At 44.3% G+C, this 27015-nt stretch overlaps 2 protein-coding genes across 6 annotated transcripts in view; both read left to right on the forward strand.

Annotated features, from left to right (window-relative positions):
- Positions 1-27015, forward strand: part of LOC121395196 (zinc finger protein OZF-like) — a 461594-nt gene that overhangs the window by 183982 nt on the left and 250597 nt on the right.
- The window catches only part of LOC108719641 (potassium voltage-gated channel subfamily H member 2), a 56397-nt gene that overhangs the window by 8118 nt on the left and 21264 nt on the right, over positions 1-27015 (forward strand). For all 5 annotated transcript variants that reach the window (XM_041568115.1, XM_041568111.1, XM_041568113.1 and 2 more), the window contains 3 exons: positions 5509-5670; positions 6700-7134; positions 9909-10123. In XM_041568115.1, coding sequence (XP_041424049.1) covers positions 5509-5670; positions 6700-7134; positions 9909-10123 — 812 coding nt within the window. The remainder of the gene's footprint in view (positions 1-5508; positions 5671-6699; positions 7135-9908; positions 10124-27015) is intronic.

Here is a 27015-nt window from a genome sequence, read left to right on the forward strand (position 1 = left end):
GTAGACATACTAAATCATAAACTATGTGCCTATGATTAAGTATCCTGTTGTGTCCTAGTGCTCCTCAATAAATAAACACTTTTTAACTGAAAAAGTCTGCTTGGAAGATTGGTTCCTAGAAGTGCTTACTCATTTTCTACAAACGGTTATCCGCTCCCTCGGGTGAAGGTTTAGGGCGGTGCACCTGGACCTCTTCCTTAAACTGGTGAGTGTTTTTCACTTTGAGACCTGGAAAGATTTACTGCATCTACCCATCAGTGTTTATGATTCTAATCCGAGGAAGAAGAGAAGGCAGTAGGGTGAGAGTAGGAAGAAGAGAAGGTAGTAGGGTGGGAGTGTCATGGAGGCCAAGAGAATGGAAGGAACGGAGGAGGAGAGAATGGAGGGACTGGAGGCGGAGACAATGGAGGGGCAGGAGGAGGAGAGAATGAAGGGACTGGAGGGGGACAGAATGAAGGGACTGGAGGAGAAGAGAAGTTAGGAGGGTCCATAGGCCGGGGGGGGGGGGATTCTCATGTTTGTGTATTAAAGGGAACAGTAATGTAAGTGAATAGGAAATCATGAATAATATCTGGTACAATTAGAATGTCCCTTGACTGGAGCTCCCTATAGATCTGCTACTGTCCCTGCCTGTGTTTAACATGAGGGGTTGGCGTGTTCTGATGGTTCCTGCAGAAGCGGTGGCGTAACTATAACTAACTACAGGAGAAGCAGACCCTGCATTTGGGGGGACAGGGGGGCCTGGATATTGGGGTGTGCAGTGTAGCTCTCCTACCAGAAAATATGTGGTGCACCTGAGTGGGCAGCGACTGGGTTGGTATAGGGGTTGCTGTGCGCATGGGGCCCCTCCTAAAAAATGTTGGGGGGGGGGAGTCTGGTGCCTTTAATTTTATCACTGGACAGAAGCACAGTAGGAGGGGGAGAGCCAATCACAATGCTGCATTCTGTACATAGAGACTGCAGTTCCCTATCAGGTCAGCCTTTCATTGGTAAATCTCTTTGTTGTTGGTTCCGATCCCCAGTCACTGGCACATGAGAGACTGTCAGAGGCCCCCGCGCCTCCCTAATCTCCTCTGCCAATAACGTCTGATGATAATTGGCCGATGGAGGAGACTTTGTTGTTATCAGAGACTGATTAGATGGGGCCCTGGAATGGAGGGGCAGGAGATGTTCCCTCTGTCTGTCACTGAGATGGAGCTGAGATGCTGCACAGACACCAATGTATAGGGATGTCGCGGACTGTTCGCCGGCGAACTTGTTCGCGCGAACATCGGCTGTTCGCGTCCGCCGCAAGTTCGCGAACATCGCGCGACGTTCGCCAATAGGCGTTCACGTCAAAATCGTTCGACCATTCGACCATTCGATCGCTAAAATCGAACGATTTTCGTTCGATTCGAACGAAAATCGTTCGATCGAACGATTAAAATCCTTCGATCGTTCGAATCGAACGATTTTCGGATGTTCGAAGTTCGCGAACTGTTCGCGAACTGTTCGCATTTTTTGCCGGTGTTCGCGAACGGCGTTCGCGAACACATTATCGGCGGTTCGCTACATCCCTACCAATGTACCAATGCTCTGCCAGTTAAATGCTGTCATTACATTAGTGTTACATCTGTATTAATTCTACACACACTGACCCACCAATATGTGTAACACACTCAGCTAGAAATCTGTGTTACACACACACACTGTAACTAATATTATAAGTTATACAAAGTCTCCCTCCTGCTAAACACAGACTCATGCTGATGTCACTGGGGTGATCTCCCTGCCTGGAGGTTTCATCCCTGTGTGACCTTTATCCAGGGGTATGGCCCTGGTCTTACTGACCTTTATCCAGTAGTATGGCCCTGGTCTTACTGACCTTTATCCAGTAGTATGGCCCTGGTCTTACTGACCTTTATCCAGTGGTATGACCCTGGTCTTACTGACCTTTATCCAGTGGTATGGCCCTGGTCTTACTGACCTTTATCCTGTGGTATGGCCCTGGTCTTACTGACCTTTATCCAGTAGTATGGCCCTGGTCTTACTGACCTTTATCCTGTGGTATGGCTCTGGTCTTACTGACCTTTATCCAGTAGTATGGCCCTGGTCTTACTGACCTTTATCCAGTAGTATGGCCCTGGTCTTACTGACCTTTATCCAGTGGTATGACCCTGGTCTTACTGACCTTTATCCAGTAGTATGGCCCTGGTCTTACTGACCTTTATCCTGTGGTGTGGCCCTGGTCTTACTGACCTTTATCCAGTAGTATGGCCCTGGTCTTACTGACCTTTATCCTGTGGTATGGCTCTGGTCTTACTGACCTTTATCCAGTAGTATGGCCCTGGTCTTTCTGACCGTTATCCAGTAGTATGGTCCTGGTCTTACTGGCCTTATCCAGTGGTATGGCCCTGGTCTTACTGACCTTTATCCAGTAGTATGGCCCTGGTCTTACTGACCTTTATCCTGTGGTGTGGCCCTGGTCTTACTGGCCTTTATCCTGTGGTATGGCCGTGTTCTTACTGGCTTTTATCCAGTAGTATAGCCCTGGTCTTACTGACCTTTATATAGTTGTATGGCCCTGGTCTTACTGACCTTTATCCAGTAGTATGGTCCTGGTCTTACTGGCCTTCATCCTGTGGTGTGGCCCTGGTCTTACTATACTTTATCCTGTGGTATGGCCCTGGTCTTACTGATCTTTATCCTGTGGTGTGGCCCTGGTCTTACTGGCCTTCATCCTGTGGTGTGGCCCTGGTCTTACTGACCTTTATTCTGTTGTATGGCCCTGGTATTACTGACCTTTATCCAGTAGTATGGCCCTGGTATTACTGACCTTTATTCTGTTGTATGGCCCTGGTCTTACTGACCTTTATCCTGTGGTGTGGCCCTGGTCTTACTGACCTTTATCCTATGGTATGGCTCTGGTCTTACTGGCCTTTATCCAGTAGTATGGCCCTGGTCTTACTGACATTTATCCTGTGGTGTATCTGAATTCCCTTATTGTCATTCTCTTATTCCCATTCCCTTATTACTCAGGCTGAGATCAGTTATAGTGTGAATGTGTCAGTTGCTCATGGATGGGATGGACCATGGTGGTGGGGTCGATGGGATCTAATGGATTAAGGTAGAAATGTGTTCATGTTGGGATAAATTCACTGGGAATACATTTGGGAAGAGCAAACTGTCTCCTGTTATTGTTTCAGTTATGATTTGGCCACTAGGGGGCACTATCTGACTTAAAGTGGGTCCTGTTACTGCTGCAGCCCCACCAGTGTCTCTATCAGATGCGCTACTCACATTGACCACCGGGGGGCTCTGTGTGACTCACACTCGTGCATTTCTATAATATACAGTAACTGGTGCAGTGCAATGAGGGAGCTGCTGGGGACAGTCAATGTCACATTAATACAAACAGGGATCACTCACAGGCACATACAGGAGGGTAATAGTTGTGCAGAGGGGCAGGAGGTGGAGGGAAGGGGGAGCAAGACATTGGGAGATGTGGGGGTACAGGCAAGTGGCACAAAGGGTTAATAACAGACAGTGAGTTCAGGGGAATTTGGATGGCACAAGGTGTGAGCAGATCATTGGGGGTACACTGTGTCACATGGGGGGTGTATGTGGCTCTGTCTGTCTCTCTGACCCCCCATACACTGCTGGGAGTGACACTGGATATTTTGTGAGCCCCCCAGCTGTGGGATTAGGGTGCTGCTCTCTTTCTCAGATCCTGTACATATAAATATACATATAAATGAGATCGGTCCCTATAGAGAACTGCTATGTGGTGCCCAGTATAGTCTAGGGCAGATATTGTGCCTTGATCAGTATCCTGGGCAATAATGATGCAACAATGATGCAATAATGACGCAACAATGAGCTGCACAGGCCCTGGCACATTAGGTGTTAGAGCTCCAGTTTGGCCTCCCAGCAGATTTCTGCATGGGGGCAGGATTAGCTGGTAGATGAACTAATCCTCTCAGCCGCAGCTCATCCCTGGATTATATCCGTGTGTATCATAGTGCAAATGTCACCGTGTGTGTGAGTAGCTTCCCAGCAATGTGACAGTGCAGATATTCTGGGGAACAGGGGGCGTTGTGTGTGTGTATATTGGGGCACCCCCATGCGTATAGAAGTGGCAAGATTGCAGTCAGGGTGCATCACAACAACTACTACAAACAAGGAGACAATCAGGATTTGGGTCCCATATAAAACTGGGAGGTCTGGGGAAGAGAATCGACACAGTGAGTGCACTACTCAATAGAGACCTGCTAGCGGGGTTATTGTTAGAGGCCCGACCACTTGTGACTTTGTAGTCTCCACGTAACACAAATGTTCCCAATGTCCCTGTGTAGTTCCCCAACCATTCACTGCCATTGTCTCACCATCTTCCCATTCTTACATTCTCATTCCTCATACATTCCCAGATAGATCCCACCTGCCTTGTCTTCTGATAACCCTCGGTCACCTCCCACACAAAGTTCTTCTGCTTTCCAAGTCTGTGTCAGTCCTCTCCATACTGTCTTCTCTTGCTATTATGGTACTGCCCTAATCACCCATTACCCATCATGACCCAGCTGCTTATCTAGAACTGTGTCCACCAAAAGCCTTCCAACTCTTTTCTTCAACTCTACTGTATCCCATCCAACCCTTCCCTGCTATCCATCTCTCCCAACCCTGCCATCACCTTCGCATCTTTCTTGTCTCTTCACTTAACTTTAATTCTGTTGATCCCAAGTAGACCAATATTCCAATTTACAGCGTACCAGACTGCACTGAAGAGCTGACACATCACTTTTATTGCCAACTGAATATCCTTTTGCTCCCATTGATTTGAATTTATTACTCGTTGCCATGGCATACGTGCTTGTGACATGTGAGGGGAATCTTACCTGATCATCATCATTTATTTACACAGCACCAGCAAATTACGCAGAGATTTACATGAATTTATAATGAACACGGATCTTACAAAAATGTAACAAACAAGGATTACAGAGTAAAAATAGGATCACAGGGCCTGCTCACAAGAGCTTGCAATTTAAAGGGTTTTGGTTCCATTGAAACATAAGGATTATATAATAAATTGGTGATTTATGATATATTAATGTCTGATTAATCCAAATATATTGACAAATGATTTATAAAATGTGGGTTTTAGGGAAACATTGAAAAGTTTGTAAGGAAGGGGAGAGTTTGAGAGCCCCAGGCAGAGAGGGAGAAGTTCTGCAGGAATGGGATAAAGTGATGAGAGGAAAGGGCAGAAGTAGAGAGTAGGTTGGGTGAAGGTGGGTAGTCTGAGGTCAAAGATGAGATATAGGGGGGCATCAAGGCCTTGAATGTGAGTGTCAGAAATGTGAATTTGATTGGAGTCCTTCCTAGGTGCAAAAGTGCACTCATTGCAGTGACGTGTTTATGGGTCGGTAGCTCCTAGGCCAAAAGTGGACTAATGGCAATGACACGGTTATGGGTCAGTCAGTGTGTTCTAATGGCCAGTCCACTTTCTCACTCCACTCTTTGGTTCCGTAGGCAGTTGTTTCCTCTGTCTGGTGGATGTGGTCCCCGTGAAGAACGAGGACGGATCTGTCATCATGTTCATTCTGAACTTTGAAGTGGTGATGGAGAAGGATGTGTTGGGCTCTCCCAACAAGGACACCAATCATAAAGTGCAGTCCCATTGGTTCCCATCAGGTAATTTGATCAGTTTTCTTTGGTTGCCTGATATGAAGGGGTGACAGCCACACACTATCCATGGGTACCTTTTGTCCTCTGGCCTATACACTGCACAACATAGGTTTGCTTGGTCCATATGCTATAGCTTTCCTATAACTGGCAGGTTGGCCAGTGCATGGGCACCTACAGATGTGTTGGCAGAGGCAGGAGTTATTAGAATATTTATATTGGAACTGGTTAGGAAACATAAGAAGGCCCTACTGTAGCGGTTATTATTCCTCCGGCCTGAGACCTTATTCTGAGAGGTGTCAGGAATGGACAGGAATAGGCAGAAACAGGTTGGACACATTGGTGGTCACATTTGTACATAAGGAGTAAATAGGTAGGGTGCAACACTGCATTACTAAGGCATCTGGACATTTATATGTTCAAAGGAATTCTTGGCCGACACCATAAGGAAATCAGTTGAATAATGGGAGTAGGAATAAATCATGAGGGTCTGAAGGCATTCACCCCAGGGTGCAAGGGGCTTAGATTAGTTATAGACAAACCACTCACATTTGTAAAAGGAACAGCCCAGTATTTGGCAACAAGCAAGTAAAGCAGGTGTAGTGTTGTTATACAAATGCCCATTATTGATCAGTAAGTGCGGACCTACATGTCAGACTGTAGCCAGAGGTTTATCATGATCAATAGGGAGGTGACATCATAGATTCATGAAGCAAAGGCAAAGATCACCTTTATATGATACATTTGGGGCCTGTAGGGCATTGCTTGGGACTTTATTGAGGTCTCAGGGGCTTCTCTCCAGAGGTTACAGGGCAAGATAATAAATACAGCCCAGCAGGAGAAATTGGTATATGGATGGAGAAGTGACCAAATAAAGAGTCGCTGTCAATGGTTCATTTCCCAAAAAGGAGGCAAAATGAGGATATGGACTGATTGTGGCTAGCATGTTAGAAGAGACCTCGTAAAATGGCTAGTAATGATGTTGCAGAGGAAAGAGGATCGTAGCTAATGCTCAGTTCCATTCTTGTGCTCCCACAGGTCGAGGCAAGTCATTTAAGTTAAAGCTCCCAGCATTACTGGCCCTGACGGGGAGCAAACAGTCTCTCCCTCAAGAGGATCCCGATGTGGTGGTGGTGGATTTATCAAAGCACAGCAGTGAAACGGTGGCATTGGAGGAAGTGACACATATGAACAATTGCATTGGCTCTCGGCCTGAGGACCAGCAGGTGCTGATCAGCAGCAAGGAACCCAAGGCACCTCCTGAAGAGGAGGGGGACAAAGAGCCAGCAGTGCAGTCATCTCCCCATACAGACAAGGACCACCTCAACCTGGACATGTCCTTTTCCAACTGCAGTCTGACACGCAGCCGATCTAGGGAGAGTTTCTACAGCATCCGACGGGCCTCCTCAGTAGATGATATTGAAGCTATGAAAGTGGACTTGGACAAGTTCAGGAACCGCAACTCTAGCACTGGTGAGGACTCACTATTTGCAATGAAGGTACCTCTAGTTCTGGTTGAGCTCTTGAATGTATCTCTAGTTTGACCAGAGAGAGCACACATTCTTTCTAGTAAAGGTAACTATAGTCCTGGAGAACACTCATTCTTTCTAGTAAAGGTAACTATAGTCCTGGAGTGCACTTATTCTTTCTAGTAAAAGTAACTTTAGTCCTGAAGAGCGCTCATTCTTTCTAGTAAAGGTAACGCTAGTTCTGAAGAGTGCTCATTGTTTCTAGTAAAGGTAACTCTAGTCCTAAAGAGCGCTCATTCTTTCTAGTAAAGGTAATTATAGTCCTGAAGATGACTCATTCTTTCTAGTAAAGGTAACTATAGTCCTAGAGAGTGTTCACTCTTTCTAGGTAATTATAGTCCTAGATAGCTCTCATTTTTTCTAGTAAAGGTAACTGTAGTCCTGGAAAGCACTCACTGTTTCTAGTAAAGGTAACTGTAGTCCTGGAGAGAGAGCACGTATTCTTTCCAGTAAAGGTACTCAATTTCTGGGTGAGCACTCACTCTTTCCTGTGGATACATCTCTTACTTGGTTCAGACACTCACTCTTTCCAGTAAAGATACAGTAACTCTACTCCTCACACAAATCTGCACTCATTCTTTCCAGTGAAGTTAACAATAGTTTTATGTGAGAACATGTTGTTTCCAGTTAAGGTAATTCTAATTATGGTTGATCACTTATTCCTTCTGGTGGACTTTTAAGTGATGTTAACTTTATATATGGTGATTGAATAGAGGAAAGGTAAGAATCCTAGGGCTGTGGATAGAAGATAGAATGGCTCAGAAAAGAGAAATATTTCAGAACAATGAACTGTAGGAGAGGGGACAGGAGAGAGGAGAACATTCTGAGACAGGGGCAGTAGAAGAAGATACTGGAACAGGGTACAGGAAAGAGAAATCATCTAGGGCAGGTTAAAGGAAAGAGAATTGCTCTGATACAGGGAACAGGAGAGGAAAGAATTCTGGGGCAGGGAATATGTGAGAAGGATTCTGGAGAGAGAGGAGTGGAGTTGAGAGGGAAAGAATCTGGTGCAGTTTACTGAATTAAATCCATGTGTATCAATATGGCCAATTGCTGCCATCGCCTGTGATATTAGCAGGGTGGTCAAGAGAGTGACCATCCCAAAACAGGGAGAATTCTGGAAGCTGAGAGAGTAAGGGAGAGTGTCCTGTGAGGTAACCAGGAAGTAATTACAGCTAATGAGAGAGTGAGGGGGAGTGTCCTGTGAGGTAACCAGGAAGTAATTACAGCTAATGAGAGAGTGAGGGGGAGTGTCCTGTGAGGTAACCAGGAAGTACTTTCAGCTAATGAGAGAGTGAGGAGGAGTGTCCTGTGAGGTAACCAGGAAGTAATTACAGCTAATGAGAGAGTGAGGGGGAGTGTCCTGTGAGGTAACCAGGAAGTACTTACTGCTAATGAGAGAGTGAGGAGAGTGTCCTGTGAGGTAACCAGGAAGTACTTACAGCTAATGAGAGAGTGAGGGGGAGTGTCCTGTGAGGTAACCAGGAAGTAATTACAGCTAATGAGAGAGTGAGGAGAGTGTCCTGTGAGGTAACCAGGAAGTACTTACAGCTAATGAGAGAGTGAGGGGGAGTGTCCTGTGAGGTAACCAGGAAGTACTTACAGCTAATGAGAGAGTGAGGAGGAGTGTCCTGTGAGGTAACCAGGAAGTAATTACAGCTAATGAGAGAGTGAGGGGGAGTGTCCTGTGAGGTAACCAGGAAGTAATTACAGCTAATGAGAGAGTGAGGGGGAGTGTCCTGTGAGGTAACCAGGAAGTACTTACAGTTAATGAGAGAGTGAGGAGGAATGTACTGTGAGGTAACCAGGAAGTAATTACAGCTAATGAGAGAGTGAGGGGGAGTGTCCTGTGAGGTAACCAGGAAGTAATTACAGCTAATGAGAGAATGAGGGGGAGTGTCCTGTGAGGTAACCAGGAAGTAATTACAGCTAATGAGAGAGTGAGGGGGAGTGTCCTGTGAGGTAACCAGGAAGTACTTACAGCTAATGAGAGAGTGAGGGGGAGTGTCCTGTGAGGTAACCAGGAAGTACTTACAGTTAATGAGAGAGTGAAGGGGAGTGTCCTGTGAGGTAACCAGGAAGTACTTACAGCTAATGAGAGAGTGAGAGAAATAGGGTTGCCACCTGTTCGGTTTTGAACCAGACAGCCCGGTTTTCAGAGGGCCAAATCCTGCCAAGTATTCCTTATATGGAGAACTTGGCAAAAAAGCCAGGGAACAGCTTGAAATGTTGCTGTAGACTGGTCTGTGCCATATTTAAATAAAGGCCTTTTTATTCATTAGCAAAGTGCTGTTCTTCTCTGTCTGACATCAGGGTGGGATCATGTCCTCAGTGTAGGGTTGACACCGTTTCTAGAAGAAAATACCGGCCTTCCTAAATATTTATTTTTTTTCCCTATTAATAACATTGGGATCAACCATCATTTTTACCGGCCAGATGACAACCCTACCTCAGTGCCATCATGGGGCAGTACTATGACTTTGTGACCAGCTGCCATCAAGGAGAGTTTTGATCTGGATACCAAGTCTGGGTTTAAACAGGACAGATGGTAACCCTAGATGGGGCAGAAATAAAGAGAATTCTGAGACAGGGTACAACAAAGAGAAGGATTCTGGGACAGGGGGCAATAGAAGGAAGGACTGACAGAGCAGTGCCACTTGTGTGCTCATTGCTGGGTAAAACTCAGGAATAGGATTTATCTTTTATTCTTTCTTTCAGGGGCCATGAACAATATCCGCAACAATCTTCTCAACTCCACGTCAGACTCAGACCTAATGAGGTACAGAACCATCAGTAAAATCCCTCAGATAACCCTCAACTTTGTGGACTTTAAAGGAGATTCATTCCTGACTTCGCCATCCAATGAAAAGGAAATAATTGCACCCACCAAGCTGAAGGACCGAACCCACAACGTCACAGAGAAGGTCACTCGGGTAGGTGATTGGGCTTGTGCTGGGCAGAGTGGGCAAGATCTGGCTCTTTGTACAGTGTGATGGATCCACTTGGGTGGGCAGCGCTCTCCTCTCTTTTCCTTTTTTCCCATAACAGATTATTTAAGTGCTGCAGGTCTCCAGTTGTTGGTTTGGAGGGGTAATGACACACGTTTTACTCAGTGAATGTTACAGGGGATGAAACTATCAAGACAGATGACATGAAATATCTACTCTGTGATTATGTTTCTCCACTTCACCCCAAAACTGCCCCCCTGTACTGCCGACATGCTCTGTATTTTCTCTGCCTGTGCCCCCAGCAGTGCTACTCTCTATGCCCACCTGCCCCAACCAGAGGAAGATAGAGAGGTGCTTAAATTTAGCCTGAAAAGGTAAAGAAATTCATCAAAATGTACCAACCCCAGGCAGCATTATAAATAGCACAGCCTTGGAAAATGGCTGACATAACAATACAAATGTACATCAGTGTAGGGGGTGGGGGAGGAATATTTCGGCAGCACCTGGTAAGTGTGTAATGAGACTAAGCTTTGTCCCACATTACCTAATGACTGTCATATTAATTTGCTGAGCATGATTTGCAGGAGATGGGGGATCCTGCTAAATGGGCTCTTATTGCAGCCTCTCAATTAGCCCCACAATTTTGTACATCTATCATCATATGACTATTACCAGCTCTTCATGCATATGATTGGTCACGAGTTATGAACCAACTAGAACAGTGAGAAGCTTCTCTTAGATGGACCAGTTACCATTAATTGTGAGCAGGATTCTTAGTCTTTAGTAGTCTGACACTTAGATTTATCAAATTCTGGCAAATTAGACTATTCAAGTTGTTTTCGGAGAAAAAGCTCAATTTGAATCTGATAGAATTCGATTTGACTTTTTGGGTCGGTAAAATTCGTCCGAGTTTTAGATTTTCGAGTAAAATTGAATAGAGTATGGGCACCAAGATGGGCCAATAACAGAAGAAACACAGAGCCCAGTAGAAAAGGAATTCTGGGATGGACAACTAAGGAACAGTAGGTTTCTCTCTCATTTGTACCTTGTACCATGTCTCACTGTAGGAGTAGGTTTGATATAACTGTCTCTCCTGCCTCATCTCATGCCAGTGTCTTTGTATTATTTGGTGCCATCTTGCCTTTCTCTGGCTCATATGTACCCTACGTATTTTGTTATTGCCCAGGAGTCTATCCTGCCTGACTCATTTCTGGAGCTATTCCTGGTGCCGACGTCTCCCCAGGCACCTGATGACCATTACTGATGTTCTTTGGTCAATGGAATTCTTCATTTTATTTTCCAGTCCTCAATATCTTTCCCTTCAGGTTTCAACCAAAGCCTTGCAGGTGCCTAATGACCCAAATGGACAGAAATGTTATTCTTTGGGTTACACTGTGTTTATCTATGGGGTATCACTGGTGCTAAAAAGAAGAATAATCCCAAATTATATGTCAGAAGACAAATATGCTTCAAACCATTTCACAGACACTCCTGCCAGTGGCCATCACATGACTCCCTAGGACTTCAAAACATTTATTTTAACTCTTTGCTGGATAAAACATGGAAATTGCATGACAGCTGGAGGAATGGACACCCCAGAATAGTGCAAAACATAGACATAAGTACAAAGGGAATGTTCCAGAAGGAAGAAATTTATACCTAATAGGTCAGAGTCTATATTGGCTCCACCCTCCTGTAACTCATTCCTATAATAATAATAATAATAATAATAAATCCTGTGTATAACATTTACATCTCTTATGGTAATGATCACACAGTGCTTTGCATGTTCCCCGTATCATTTCCTTCAGGGCCCTGGGGACTCTACAGAAGACAGAGGATGCCTAACTGTGGTGGTGCCTTGTCCTTTAATTAATATTAGCAGCAGGTATCAGATAGGATATGTGACAGAATACTCTGTTATACAGATAGCTAGAATATCAGCCATAAAGTGAGGCAGAACCCGAGACACGGTGAAGGCTGTTTGTACACATACAGGCGATTAATAGTTAAAGGGCTGATTGCTTTGATTGCTTTTGGGGGTTGCTCAGTGTCGGAGTAGAGAATTGATTTCCAGGGACGCTGTGTTCCATGTTGGTTTATCAGTCACAATCAGGATATGGATGGGGAACTGCTGACGCAAAACCATCACTGCTGCTTTTATTAGACAGGACAAATCTACCTCACAATTATGTGACAATTACCAACTATATACCCACCACCTACTCACATATACTGTATTCAGGTACAGACAGTTACAGGAGGATCAGATATTACAGTTACAGACAGTTACAGGGGAGGGATCAGATATTACAGGTACAGACAGTTACAGGGGAGGGATCAGATATTACAGGTACAGACAGTTACAGGGGAGGATCAGATATTACAGGTACAGACAGTTACAGGGGAGGGATCAGATATTACAGGTACAGACAGTTACAGGAGGATCAGATATTACAGGTACAGACAGTTACAGGGGAGGGATCAGATATTACAGGTACAGACAGTTACAGGAGGATCAGATATTACAGGTACAGACAGTTACAGGGGAGGGATCAGATATTACAGGTACAGACAGTTACAGGAGGATCAGATATTACAGGTACAGACAGTTACAGGGGAGGGATCAGATATTACAGTACAGACAGTTACAGGGGAGGATCAGATATTACAGGTACAGAACAGTTACAGGGGAGGGATCAGATATTACAGGTACAGACAGTTACAGAGGCATCAGATATACAGGACAGACAGTTACAGGAGGGATCAGATTATTACAGTACAGACAGTTACAGGAGGGATCAGATATTACAGGTACAGACAGTTACAGGGGAGGATCAGATATTACAGGTACAGACAGTTACAGGAGGGATCAGATATTACAGGTACAGACAGTTACAGGGGAGGATCAGATATTACAGGTACAGACAGTTACAGGAGGATCAGATATTTACAGGTACAGACAGTTACAGGGGAGGATCAGATATTACAGGTACAGACAGTTACAGGGAGGGATCAGATATTACAGGTACAGACAGTTACAGGGGAGGGATCAGATATTACAGGTACAGACAGTTACAGGGGAGGGATCAGATATTACAGGTACAGACAGTTACAGGGGAGGATCAAGATATTACAGGGTACAGACAGTTTACAGGTAGGATCAGATATTACAGGTACAGACAGTTACAGGTGAGGATCAGATATTAAGGTACAGGACAGTTACAGGAGATCAGATATTACAGGTACAGACAGTTACAGGTGAGGGATCAGATATTACAGGTACAGACAGTACAGGGGAGGGATCAGTATTCAGGTACACAGTTACAGGTGGAGGGCAGTATTACAGGTACCAGGTACAGGGATCAGATATTACAGGTACAGACAGTTACAGGGAGGGATCAGATATTACAGGTACAGACAGTTACAGGGAGGATCAGATATTACAGGTACAGACAGTTACAGGGAGGAATCAGATATTACAGGTACAGACAGTTACAGGGGAGGGATCAGATATTACAGGTACAGACAGTTACAGGTGAGGATCAGATATTACAGGTACAGACAGTTACAGGGGAGGGATCAGATATTACAGGTACAGACAGTTACAGGAGGGATCAGATATTACAGGTACAGACAGTTACAGGGGAGGATCAGATATTACAGGTACAGACAGTTACAGGGAGATCAGATATTACAGGTACAGACAGTTACAGGAGGATCAGATATTACAGGTACAGACAGTTACAGGGGAGGGATCAGATATTACAGGTACAGACAGTTACAGGGGGTCAGATTACAGGTACAGACAGTTACAGGGGAGGGATCAGATATTACAGGTACAGACAGTTACAGGTGAGGATCAGATATTACAGGTACAGACAGTTACAGGTGAGGATCAGATATTACAGGTACAGACAGTTACAGGAGGATCAGATATTACAGGTACAGACAGTTACAGGGGAGGGATCAGATATTACAGGTACAGACAGTTACAGGATGATCAGATATTACAGGTACAGACAGTTACAGGAGGATCAGATATTACAGGTACAGACAGTTACAGGGGAGGGATCAGATATTACAGGTACAGATTGTGGTGTCACAGAATTTCTGTTAACAGACAAGCAGAGAAACCAAACTGGTTAGGGTGAGAGGGACTTAAAGGAGCCAAAAAGGTCCTTCGCAATACAAGACATGCAGTGTAAAGTCTTCTGAAGTATTTGTAAGGAAGAACGGAAAAGAAAACCCTAAAAATTGCACCTCCCCATTGTTAAATCCGATGACTCAAAGAACCAATTAAAACTTGACGTTTATTATTATTAAAATTAAAACAAAGCGTCCAGAAAAAATTGATTAAAAATGATGTTAAGAACAGGGGGATAAACGGACTATAATTATATTGTGCGATATGTACAAGCCGTGGGGTGAATATACGACCAATCCAGGTCTTGGGATAATCCAGTGTATGGATGGGGGCTTAATACTCAGTTCCCTGAGAAGCAATGGTTAGAGATCCAATCCGCATAGATTCCCTTGCTAGATTCCCCATCCACCCATACACCGGATGGGGAATCTAGCAAGGGAATCTATGCGGATTGGATCTCTAACCATTGCTTCTCAGGGAACTGAGTATTAAGCCCCATCCATATTATTATACCCCCAAAATGAACACTTAAGCAACAGATAGTTTACATCATAATAAGTGGCATATTAAAGAATCTTACCAAACTGGTCTATATATTTAAGTAAATCTTGCCCTTTTACATCTCTTGACTTGAGCCACCATTTGGTGATGGTCTCTGTGCTGCCTCAGAGATCACCTGACCAGAAATACTGCAGCTCTAACTGTAACAGGAAGAGATCACCTGACCAGAAATACTGCAGCTCTAACTGTAACAGGAAGAAGTCACCTGACCAGAAATACTGCAGTTCTAACTGTAACAGGAAGAAATCACCTGACCAGAAATACTGCAGCTCTAACTGTAACAGGAAGAGATCACCTGACCAGAAATACTGCAACTCTAACTGTAACAGGAAGAGATCACCTGACCAGAAATACTGCAGCTCTAACTGTAACAGGAAGAGATCACCTGACCAGAAATACTGCAGCTCTAACTGTAACAGGAAGAGGTCACCTGACCAGAAATACTGCAGCTCTAACTGTAACAGGAAGAGATCACCTGACCAGAAATACTGCAGCTCTTACTGTAACAGGAAGAGATCACCTGACCAGAAATACTGCAGCTCTAACTGTAACAGGAAGAGATCACCTGACCAGAAATACTGCAACTCTAACTGTAACAGGAAGAGATCACCTGACCAGAAATACTGCAGCTCTAACTGTAACAGGAAGAGATCACCTGACCAGAAATACTGCAGCTCTAACTGTAACAGGAAGAGATCACCTGACCAGAAATACTGCAGCTCTCACTGTAACAGTAAGAAGTTTTGAAGCAAACGACACAACTCTGTTAATTGGCTCATGTGACCTAGCAAGTATGGTTTGTTTGGTTTGTTTGTCTGCACAGTGAATCGTAGGATCCCAGGGGGTGGGCTTTATTTTTTAAAATGGCAATTTTCTATTTATAATTACCCAAATGGCACATACTACTAAAAAGTATATTATTATGAAAATGGTTTATTTACATGAAGCAGATTTTACATATGAGCTGTTTTATAATAAATCTTTTTATAGAGACCTACATTGTTCGGGGGTATAGTTTTCCTTTAAATTCTCAGTTCTGGGATGAAGGCAGTGCTATGTGTGTAGCATGTAATTATTGTTGTGTTTCAGAAGACTTTACACTGTATATTAATACACAATAAACAGAATATGTTTGGGGTCCACCTGGTGGCGCATTTGAATTTTACATCCTTTGAGTAAATATTATGTCTTTTTATAGGATTGGAAGAATGGATTTTCCCTTATTTGGGAGTATTTGTGCAGTTTCCTTGGATAGTAAGAGCTGAGGTTATTTGTTAGTGTGTATAATGACTGGGGGAGCGGCTGCTGTGTAGCCCGGGGTATGTTGGGAACTCACACAGGGAGATAATGCAGCACAGAGCTAAGGAGTTGTGGATGCAGAGAACTGACTACTTTGTGCTTCTTTAGCTTTCGGGACATGACAGTAGGAACAAGACAACTGTACGTAAGTTCCTTTATGCCAAGTTTTCCCCGTCCCATGTCTTGTAAGTCACATCTGCCTTCTCTCCTGCACCTCAGGCTTCTCCTTTCCACAGTTAGTTGTACCTTGGACATTAACTCTTGTTTATATGGTGATCACAGAACAACCCCTTAGTGACTTCTAATATCCTTATCATTTACAGTAGGGGGTACATTATCCCTTATAATACATGAGTGATACTCAGAGTTCCCTGTATAACTCAGCCTGCAGCCTTGTGCCTTTATATGGTCACAGAACAACCCCTCAGTGACTTCTAATATCCTTATCATTTACAGTAGGGGGTACATTATCCCTTATAATACATGAGTAATACTCAGAGTTCCCTGTATAACTCAGCCTGCAGCCTTGTGCCTTTATATGGTCACAGAACAACCCCTCAGTGACTTCTAATATCCTTATCATTTACAGTAGGGGGTACATTATCCCTTATAATACATGAGTAATACTCAGAGTTCCCTGTATAACTCAGCCTGCAGCCTTGTGCCTTTATATGGTCACAGAACAACCCCTCAGTGACTTCTAATATCCTTATCATTTACAGTAGGGGGTACATTATCCCTTATAATACATGAGTGATACTCAGAGTTCCCTGTATAACTCAGCCTGCAGCCTTGTGTCTTTATATGGTCACAGAACAACCCCTCAGTGACTTCTAATATCCTTATCATTTACAGTAGGGGGTACATTATCCCTTATAATACATGAGTGATACTCAGAGTTCCCTGTATAACTCAGCCTGCAGCCTTGTGTCTTTATATGGTCACAGAACAACCCCTCAGTGACTTCTAATATCCTTATCATTTACAGTAGGGGGTACATTATCCCTTATAATACATGAGTGATACTCAGAGTTCCCTGTATAACTCAGCCTGCAGCCTTGTGCCTTTATATGGTCACAGAACAACCCCTCAGTGACTTCTAATATCCTTATCATTTACAGTAGGGGGTACATTATCCCTTATAATACATGAGTGATACTCAGAGTTCCCTGTATAACTCAGCCTGCAGCCTTGTGCCTTTATATGGTCACAGAACAATCCCTCAGTGACTTCTAATATCCTTATGATTTACAGTAGGGGGTACATTATCCCTTATAATACATGAGTGATACTCAGAGTTCCCTGTATAACTCAGCCTGCAGCCTTGTGCCTTTATATGGTCACAGAACCCCTCAGTGACTTCTAATATCCTTATCATTTACAGTAGGGGGTACATTATCCCTTATAATACATGAGTGATACTCAGAGTTCCCTGTGTAACTCAGCCTGCAGTCTTGTGTCTTTATATGGTCACAGAACAACCCCTCAGTGACTTCTAATATCCTTATCATTTACAGTAGGGGGTACATTATCCCTTATAATACATGAGTGATACTCAGAGTTCCCTGTATAACTCAGCCTGCAGCCTTGTTAGGGATAGGGGTGCTAGTGATAGTACTGTACTGTGAGTAACATTGTGGTTACTACATTGAAGTAAGGGGGGCACATGCAGCAGGAGGGTGACACAAGACTGACTGTCACTTGGGATGGAGTCACTGAATGTCAGCTTTATGTGTGTGGATTTCCTCTCTCTGTTCCACTGATGTGACATTGATTTTCTCGGGATCATTAGTAACAAGGACACAGCAACCCTCCATCCTGATCTGCCTTCCCATTTAATTAATGACTGAAGTCTAACGAGGTCTAACATAGGTGTCTGTCTCTTTTCCCTCTCTCTCTGTCTCGCATTTGTCTCTATTCTCCTCTCTTTGAATGTCTCTGCTTCTTGTCCCTGTACAACATGATTACTAAGCTGATTAGAGCATGTAAGTGTCTGGCGGGTATATATAGTGGTACTGAGTAGGGATGTAGCGAACGTCGGAAAAAAAGTTCGCGAACATATTCGCGAACTTGCGCAAAAATGCGAGCGGTTCGCGAACGGTTCGCGAACCCCATAGACTTCAATGGGAAGGCGAACTTTAACATCTAAAAAAGACATTTCTGGCCAGAAAAATGATTTTAAAGTTGTTTAAAGGGTGCAACGACCTGGACAGTGGCATGCCAGAGGGGGATCAAGGGCAAAAATGTATCTGAAAAATCTGCCTGTGTGTGCTTGGAAGAGATAGTGTAGGGGGAGAGCTGTTAGTGATTTCAGGGACAGATGATAGTAAGTTTGCTGGCTAGTAATCTGCTTGATACTGCTCTGTATTGTAGGGACAGAAGTCTGCAGGGATTTGAGGGACATTTTAGCTTAGGTAGCTTTGCTGGCTAGTAATCTACTGTTCTCTTTAAACAACTGCCATACGTTGACCTTGTAGGCATTGTTTGCCCAGTTTTTTTGGACGCAGCCACTGAAGCACAGTTGCCAGAAAAAATATGCCATATAAATGCTGAAAATAGTAATTTTTCGCCATACATTGAGTCAACGTATGGCAAAAAATGACTATTTTCAGCATTTATATGGCATATTTTTTCTGGCCTCTGTGCTTCAGTGGCTGCGGCCAAAAAAACTGGGCAAACAATGCCTACAAGGTCAACTTATACACTACTACAGCGGTAGTAAAATAAAAAAAGTAAAATAAAAAAAAAATGAATATTAAAAAAAAAAAAATTAAAGTTGGTGCTGCTGAACTACTAGGAGCAGCAGATTAGCACACCAGTCCCACTCCCCAACACTGCTAGACTAATAGCACTGGGCTCTTATAGTAGTAGTAGTAGTAGTAGTAGTAAAACAACAAAAAAATAAATAAAAGCAGTCCTTACAAGGACTACTGTTATTGCAGCAGTCAGCAGATGAGATCAGAAGCAGGACAGCTGCCCACTGCAGCTACATACAGAGCACTGCAGTAGAAGGTAGATTACTAGCCAGCAAAGCTACCTAAGCTTAAATGTCCCTCAAACCCCTGCAGACTTCTGTCCCTCCAATAACAGAGCAGTATCAAAACGATTACTAGCCAGCAAACTTTCAACTGTCCCTGAAATCACTAACAGGCAGCAGCTCTCTCCCTACACTATCTCTTCAGCACACACAGGCAGAGTGAAAAAACGCTGCAGGGCTTCGGTTTTTATAGGGAAGGGGAGTGGTCCAGGGGAGAGCTTCCTGATTGGCTGCCATGTACCTGCTGGTCTGGGGTGAGAGGGCAAAAAAAAGCGCCAACAATGGCGAACCCAAAATGGCGAACGTCGCGCGACGTTCGCGAACTTCCGGCGAGCGCGAACACCCGATGTTCGCGCGAACAAGTTCGCCGGCGAACAGTTCGCGCCATCTCTAGTACTGAGGGTTGTAAAGAGGATGTCCCTTGGTATAATAATGACTTGAATGGTGAGAATGAAATCCCAGCAAAACTGATATTGATTTATGTCGTTATTTAATGAGTAAGTGCTGCAGTAAGTGCCATATGTGCAGTCTAACTGCCAGTCACTCGCTGTCACCTTCCTACATCTCTTAATCCTCTAGCCCTACTCTCACCCCTGTCCCCATTAATACTGATACTCATTCACACCCTTCCCAATTCTCCCAAATTACCTTCAGTGCCATTTAATTGCCCCATGACACCCCCCCCACACACACATTAACCCCCTCACTCCTTCAACTTCTGCCCAGTATCATTCCTCTCTCGCTTGTCATCATCCTTCTGTTTAATGGTACTGAGTATCTCACCCCTCTGTATAACAGACTTCTTTTATATCAGGCTCAGCAGCCAGCAGCCCGTTGTTAAACTACAACCCACAGCTAGCACAGCAAGTGGAGGCTAGGGAAATGCTGGGAGTAGTAATTCAATAAGAGCAAGAGACAGGCTGCAATATAAATAATGGGGGTTATTGGCACGTGTGCAGCAGCCGTGTGTCATTAATCCCACCGTCATATTGACTGTATGAATGAGAGAGACGGATCAGAGAGAGAGAGAGAGACACAGAAAGATAGAGAGACAGAGAGAGAGATGGAAAGATGGAGAGAGAGACACACACATAGAAAGGCAGAGAGAGACAGAAGGATAGACAGAGAGAGGGATTGAAAGAGACAGAAAGAGACAGACAGAGAGACAGACAGACAGACAGAGAAAGGCAGCGAGAGACAGAAAGATAGAGGGACAGAGAGAGATACAGAGAGAGAGACAGAGAGAGAGAGGGAGAGACAGACAGAGAGAGAGAGGCAGAGAATGGAGCTCTCAGACTGTGGGAGGGAGGGAGCGCTCTCAGTGACTGCACTGAGCAAGGGGGAGGCAGAGGGTAGTAGCAGGCGAGGGGAGACGGTGAGAGAAAGGAAGGAGTTGTAGGTGGAAAGGAGGGACAGAGAGGAAAGCGGCAGTTAGAGTTGGGCAGTTGAGCAGAGGCTGGAGCAGGAAGAGAAGCAGAGAGTGGGGAATAAAGAGAGACCAATGATACAGAAGGGAATCACTCAGAGGGAAAGGTAAATATGGAAGATCATGAGATGTAGGACAAGGTGAGGAGCAGAACAAATATTGAGGCACAGGGGGCACAGGAGCAGAAGGAGGAGGAGTCAGTAGTAGAGACGTTCAGCCTATAATGGATGGGGGGTAAGGCTAAAGCTGGGAAACAAGAGCAATGAGTAGGAATGAGTGAGGAAGATGGGATGAAGGTTGAATAAGAGGAGCTAGAGGATAAACAGTCCCCAGGTGGTGTCCGTCTGTCACAAGGATGTGTCCATATGGAGGGATTATATATATTATATAGCCCAAGGGCAGAACTTGTGTGGGACACCTCCTGACATGGACATTCCCACCACAAAGTGACTTCCTAAGCCTGAGGGATTCCCTCCTCATCCACTAGCACTTGAGTCAACACTCCCCTGAGTATGGAAAGGGGCAGGATCTGGGCACACTCAGGGCACTGCAGGTGAAACTCCCGTCTCCCCTCGGAAGGACTTCTCTTGGCTGGGAAGGGGGGTAGCGTTGGATTTATTTTTGCACGGGATCCCCCACAATGTCCCTGAAGAGGAAGGGTAGTGTGAGTGTGGGGAAAGGAAAGAAAGACACCCGAGTGAAACGGGCAGTGCGGATCTCCAGCATTGTAGCTCAGGAGGTGAGTAATGAGTGTGTGTCATTGTCTGTGTGTGAGTGTGTGTGTGAGTGTTTGTGTGTGAGTGTGTGTGAGTGTGTGTGAGTGTATGTGAGTGTTTGTGTGCAGTAAAAGTCTATGTATTATATATAGGGTGTAATTAGTACTGTACTGTATGTACTTACAGGGGCAATACTACTGCAGTGCTAGGCTTTCTGCATGTCCTTAGCTTGGAACGGAAATGCTACCGACTGGGGGACCCCTACATGTACCTCATTTCTACACATGAAACTTTTACTACACATACATGTAATTGTTTGTATGTACAGTATACATGTAATGGCAAGTGCTATCTTCTGAGTGGGTTACCTAGTGAGCATGTGTCTCTGTGCATGTTCTACATGTGTATTTACACTGTGCGTGTAATCATGTGTATCTGTCATGTACATGTATGTCATGTTATCTACATGTTCTCAAGTAAATTAAATGCATGTGTCACAGCTTGACTTTACCTTGAGTCTGTACGATGTAGGCATAGTGCTTGATATTACAGAAAAAACCCAAAATACTGGTCATACACGGGCGATAAAAGCTGCAGACTGACCAAGCCGGGGGCTTATTGTCCCATGTGTGGGGCCATCCGACGGGCTTCCAAGATCTATATCTGGCCGGGAAGATGACGTTCGGGCAGGGTCAGAAATCCCATTGGATCACGGCCACATCTGTTCGTTGATGCGATCTTGTGATCCGACATCCGTATTGACTGAATTATAATCTGATCATTGGGCCCGAGGGTCCACAATCGGATCATCCTGATATCACCCACCTCAATGTGGGCATATCAGGGAGTGACCCGCTCGTTCGGCAACACCGGCAAATGATCGGATCTCTGCGTTAGTGGCCACCTTGATTCAGCAAGCCCCAGGTGTTCTGGATAAAGGATCCCATATCCGATTGCAGTGATATAAATGCAGGAGGTGTGTGGGACCTGACAAGGTTACAAGGGGCTTCCCCATATTTTATCAAATGACTTGTTTTTATTACTGTTTATACTGAGAGTAACATTGAGCTCCTTCCCAAGTGTGTGTGTTACTTTATAGTTCAGCCGGATCCTTTATTTACTCCTACACTATTGACTTCCACTACTGAATGAGCATCTACTTACCTTCCATCCAGGCACCACCACCTCTCCTTAATTCTCCTGTTGTTCCCTTCATCTATAATCCCTTCTGTCCTTCCCTTTACTTCTCTCCTTTCATCTCAAAGGACAAATCTTCCTTCATGCTTTTTGTATATGTATGTTTCTTCTTTTATCTACAGTATATTTCCTCTTCTTCTATATCTTTATCCCCTCATTCCCCTCCACCTCTTGTTCCATCTACAATTCTAACTTTATTTACTTCCCCTTTAATTCTCTATTTACTATTCAACTTCTCCAAGTTCTCTGTTGTCCTTCGTGTCCTGTGCTGCCCACAGTCCCGTTTAGCTTTCCCTCCAGTCTTCCTTCACTTCATCACTTCAAAAACAGACAATGAAAGAGACATTAGAGTGTGGGAATGTGACAGGGACATTGTAAACTCCACTGGGTCCGAGACTGATGGGATAAGGACTTTAGATTGTAAGCTCACTAGTGCAGGGACTAATGAGCGGCTCATAAATAATATGACTTATTTACAAGAGCAAGTCTCCATGGTTATATACACAATGCAGGGTTTTTCCTACATTTCAGCCTCTGGGAGGAATTCACAAAAGTGGAGACAGTTCATTTTTGGAGTAAAAATAATGGTGAACTGGAGTTAAATACTTTCTCCATATTCACAAACAGAAATCCGCCTAAATTCCGACACAACCGCCACTTTTAATTTTTTAATAAAACAAAGACAGTTTACAGACACTTTTATGAATTTGTCTTTCAAACGACATAAAAACGGCACAAAAACAACATTTTAAACGTCATTTTCTCCTGACATTTTAAAAATGGAGTAAAGCTCATTGTAGGACTCTTGTTTCATATCAATTCTTAGATAAACTGCTCTGCTTTGGTTCAGCCAATCTTCATTTCACACCTCTTGTAGGTGCCCCATCGGGTATTTGTATATATTATTTATATCGTTTCTATCTAACTCTATAGGTGTAAAAACCTCATTAACAAAACAAAAAAAGTGTATTTTTTACAGTTTTATATGTAAAACGTTTTTAGCTCAAACTTGCATTATTTTACTAGTTTTAGACTAATGAATGAGTCAATATTAGCAATTTGAGTGAATATATTATCTAAAGGAAAAGTAAAGCCTCCCAGACAATTTATTTGGTTTTAGCAGCACTGAGTCGCTTGACCTGAGCAAATAAAATACAAATCCCTGTATTATGCAAAATCGCATTTTTGTATTTAGACCCTTATATCTTGTTACAGAAGTGGAATTACACAAACATGTCGGCAGATTTAGAAAGAGCGGGTTATCCTGAAAAAAATGATGTATAATTTTTCCCAGGTAAAATAAAGCCCCTGCCCTGGAAATTCCAATTTGATGTGTGACTGACAGGTTCAGTAAGAGTTAAAGACAAATTCAGGAACAAATGTTGTTAAAATTTCGTGTGAAAGACAAAATTTGAAAATTTTCTGTTTAAAAGACAAATTCACAAAAGTGGAGATAGAGGTTTGTGAATTTGGTGGGAAATCCGAAATTTTTATCTCCACTTTTATTTTGTCTCAATATCATAATTTTTGTGAATTCCCCCTATGAGTTTTCAGAAGTTTGGACACGTGTATGTGATATGTTGTGTTTATTGTCAGTGCTGGACACTTTGAATGATACAACGGGGGGGGCTGTAAATTTACTCCTCACCATACAGAGTCATTACTGTGCTCAATGTCTTGTGTGTAATTTGTGAGTCTTTGTGCAGATGAGTGTGACTGCTCTCAGGCTGGTGTGTGACATACTCTTGGTTATTGAAATTCGCAGAACGGCGACAAAATTTATAAAACAGCGCCGGTGTCTTGTTTTTGGTGCTGGCTTCCATTTTTTATGCTGACGTCCGGTCCATTTTTTTTTTACACCGCCGAATTTTCGCGGCAGTTTTGCGCCTGGCGAATAAATTCAGCCATCAGTGGTATATAAGTTTGCCACAGAGCATATTTAGAAGTGTTTCGTTGTACAGGCAGAGAGAGAGAGCTAGAGAGCGCGAGACATGATGTAGTGCTGGGCTCTCCAGTTGAACTTGACCTTTGTGCTTATCTGGAATGGCTGGATCTTACAGCACTACCAATGCCCAGTGGCCCCTATTAGTGATCTTCTGGTCGTTGTCACACCTGGTTGTGTGTAGAAATCATTTATCACTATTTGCCCCTATAATGTACAAGGCTGTTGGGATGTGGTTCAAGGAGGAAAGGCATGGGGGGGGGGGTTGGCATGTAGAGTTGGCAGCTGAAGGTTGGTATTTTCTTCTGGAGTTGGTCCTGTCAGGGAAAGGTTGGCAGAGCCATTATGATTTCTCCATTATCCAGTATGACACACTCCCCCTACTTGCAGCTGCTGTTTTGTGGGGCCCCAGATTTATGTAGGGCCCCAGTTTTATTCAGGGACTAGGCCAGTATGACCCAAATCAGATCTCAGTTCTTTGCAGTTAAAGTCCTTTGTGGTTACAGTTGGGAGTTGCTGCAGGTTCCACCCCAATGCACTTCATCTTAGTACAGACTGAATTGTTCTCAATTATTAATTTGGGTTTTGCAGAGAAAGCAGTCACATGGCTCAGATGGGAGCTTCCCATTGGCTGGTGATGTTGGAGAGAGCGATGGCTGTTTAATTCTAATCCAGTTGCCAGAAACCACATTTCTCTTGTCGGAATCTATTGATGTAAAGCTGTTCAGTGCAGTCCCTCGTGTCTGTGCTTTGGTTTCTCTCTAAGGGCCCATATGGTTTCTCTATTGGTATATAAATACCAGCCGGGACCAGTCACACCCACATTATTGTTTCATAGTAATACGAAGCACTGATGGCGGAGCACCCCGGCTCGGCGTCTTCAGGCAGGTCGCTGGCTCTCGCAAGACTTCGGTAACTCACCAGAAGATTCCAATAGTAAAAGTAAATGACTCATATTCGGAGCGCAGACCAATTCACGCCGAAGTCATCTGTGATAATCAGGCCCGGATTTGCGGCAAGGCCGCATAGGCCCGGGCCTAGGGCGGCAAAGAAATAGGGGCGGCATGCCGCCCAGCCGCCGTTCAACTGCACCAGCTGCGCCAGCGTTTTTTCGCCGGAGCGCTGGGAAGGCGGGCGCTAGGACCGCGCGGCCGCCTGGTCGGACCGCGCGGCCTAGGGGCGTGCAGAAGTTAAATCCGGCGCTGGTGATAATATCAATGTGGCTTTATTTCTACATACAGTGTGATACAAACAGTTCGTTTTACGGAAAATCCTACGCGTTCCGCGCCCCTATACCAGGCACCTCCTCAGGGTCCCACATTATTGTCAGTCTGGAAAATAAAGAAATATTTATATTCAGATTTATTTGTCTGTCATCTCTCATCCTGCAGTGAGTTGGGTACCCGTGTGTTTCCCACAAAAAAACACAGGAACCTTGCGGGATGAGGGTAGGATTTTTGGGTGCGGCTATAGATGCAAGTCTGAGGGTCGTACTTCCTGTTTAACGGTGGTCGGCGGGTTGCAGATTGGGTTGTGGATAAGGCCATTTCAGGCCGTATTGGGCAGCTGATCCAAGCAGGGTATATATGTGGGTTCCGGTATGGGTCTCAAAAATTGGTTCCACTAAGCACTCTACATTAAAGCCTATTCGTTACTGGTTGCCTGAGCTGTAACGGTTGGTCGGTGATTGGCTAAGCTATAAGGGTTGATCAGTGATTGGCTGAGCTGTAATGGTTGGTCAGTGATTGGCTTAGCTGTAAGAGTTGGTTGGTGATTGGCTAAGCTATAAGGGTTGATCAGTGATTAGCTGAGCTGTAAGGGTTGGTCAGTGATTAGCTGAGCTGTAAGGGTTGGTCAGTGATTGGCTGAGCTTTAAAAATTGGTCAGTGATTGGCTGAGCTGTAAGAGTTGGTCAGCAATTGGCTGAGCTGTAAGGGTTGGTTAGTGATTGGCTGAGCTTTAATAGTTGGGCAGTGATTGGCTAAGCAGTAAGGGTTGGTCATGTGAGTGGCAAGGACCTAGATCAAGTGCTGTGAATCAGCAGAAAAGACAATGGGAAGTTAGTGTTGGCATTTTCAGAGCTTCACTGCTAAGGGTTCCTAGTGGTCTCACACTGATGCTGGTAAAATATTTCTAGACTAATTGTTTATAATCTTCACATCTGCTATAAGAGTATAGGGTCTCCTTTGTAGAAACAGAGATATTCACACTGACTATACAAAATAAACTACACAATGTTTGGGGGTATCAGTGAGGTGTGGGACAAGGAGGAACTAGGACAGTTTGAGGCACAGGATAAAGTGTCAATGAGTAATCAAGACACCGCTGTTTATCGGACTCTGAACAAGATGGATTCTGTGGGTACCTTGGCACTGCTATGTGTTCTAGACTGATTGGAATGGTTCCTGTGGGTGCCCTGGTACTTTTCTTGGTGGCACATTATGGAAAGACGTGGTAGCATGAACTGTAGTAGGTCAGTGTGAGCAGTTTATTCACAGTTCTTATGCCCATTCAGCCTTGGGGTACAACCACAGATGGCAAAGTCTCAATGC

This window comes from Xenopus laevis, chromosome 6S (assembly GCF_017654675.1).
Source record: "Xenopus laevis strain J_2021 chromosome 6S, Xenopus_laevis_v10.1, whole genome shotgun sequence".
NCBI lineage: Eukaryota > Metazoa > Chordata > Amphibia > Anura > Pipidae > Xenopus > Xenopus laevis.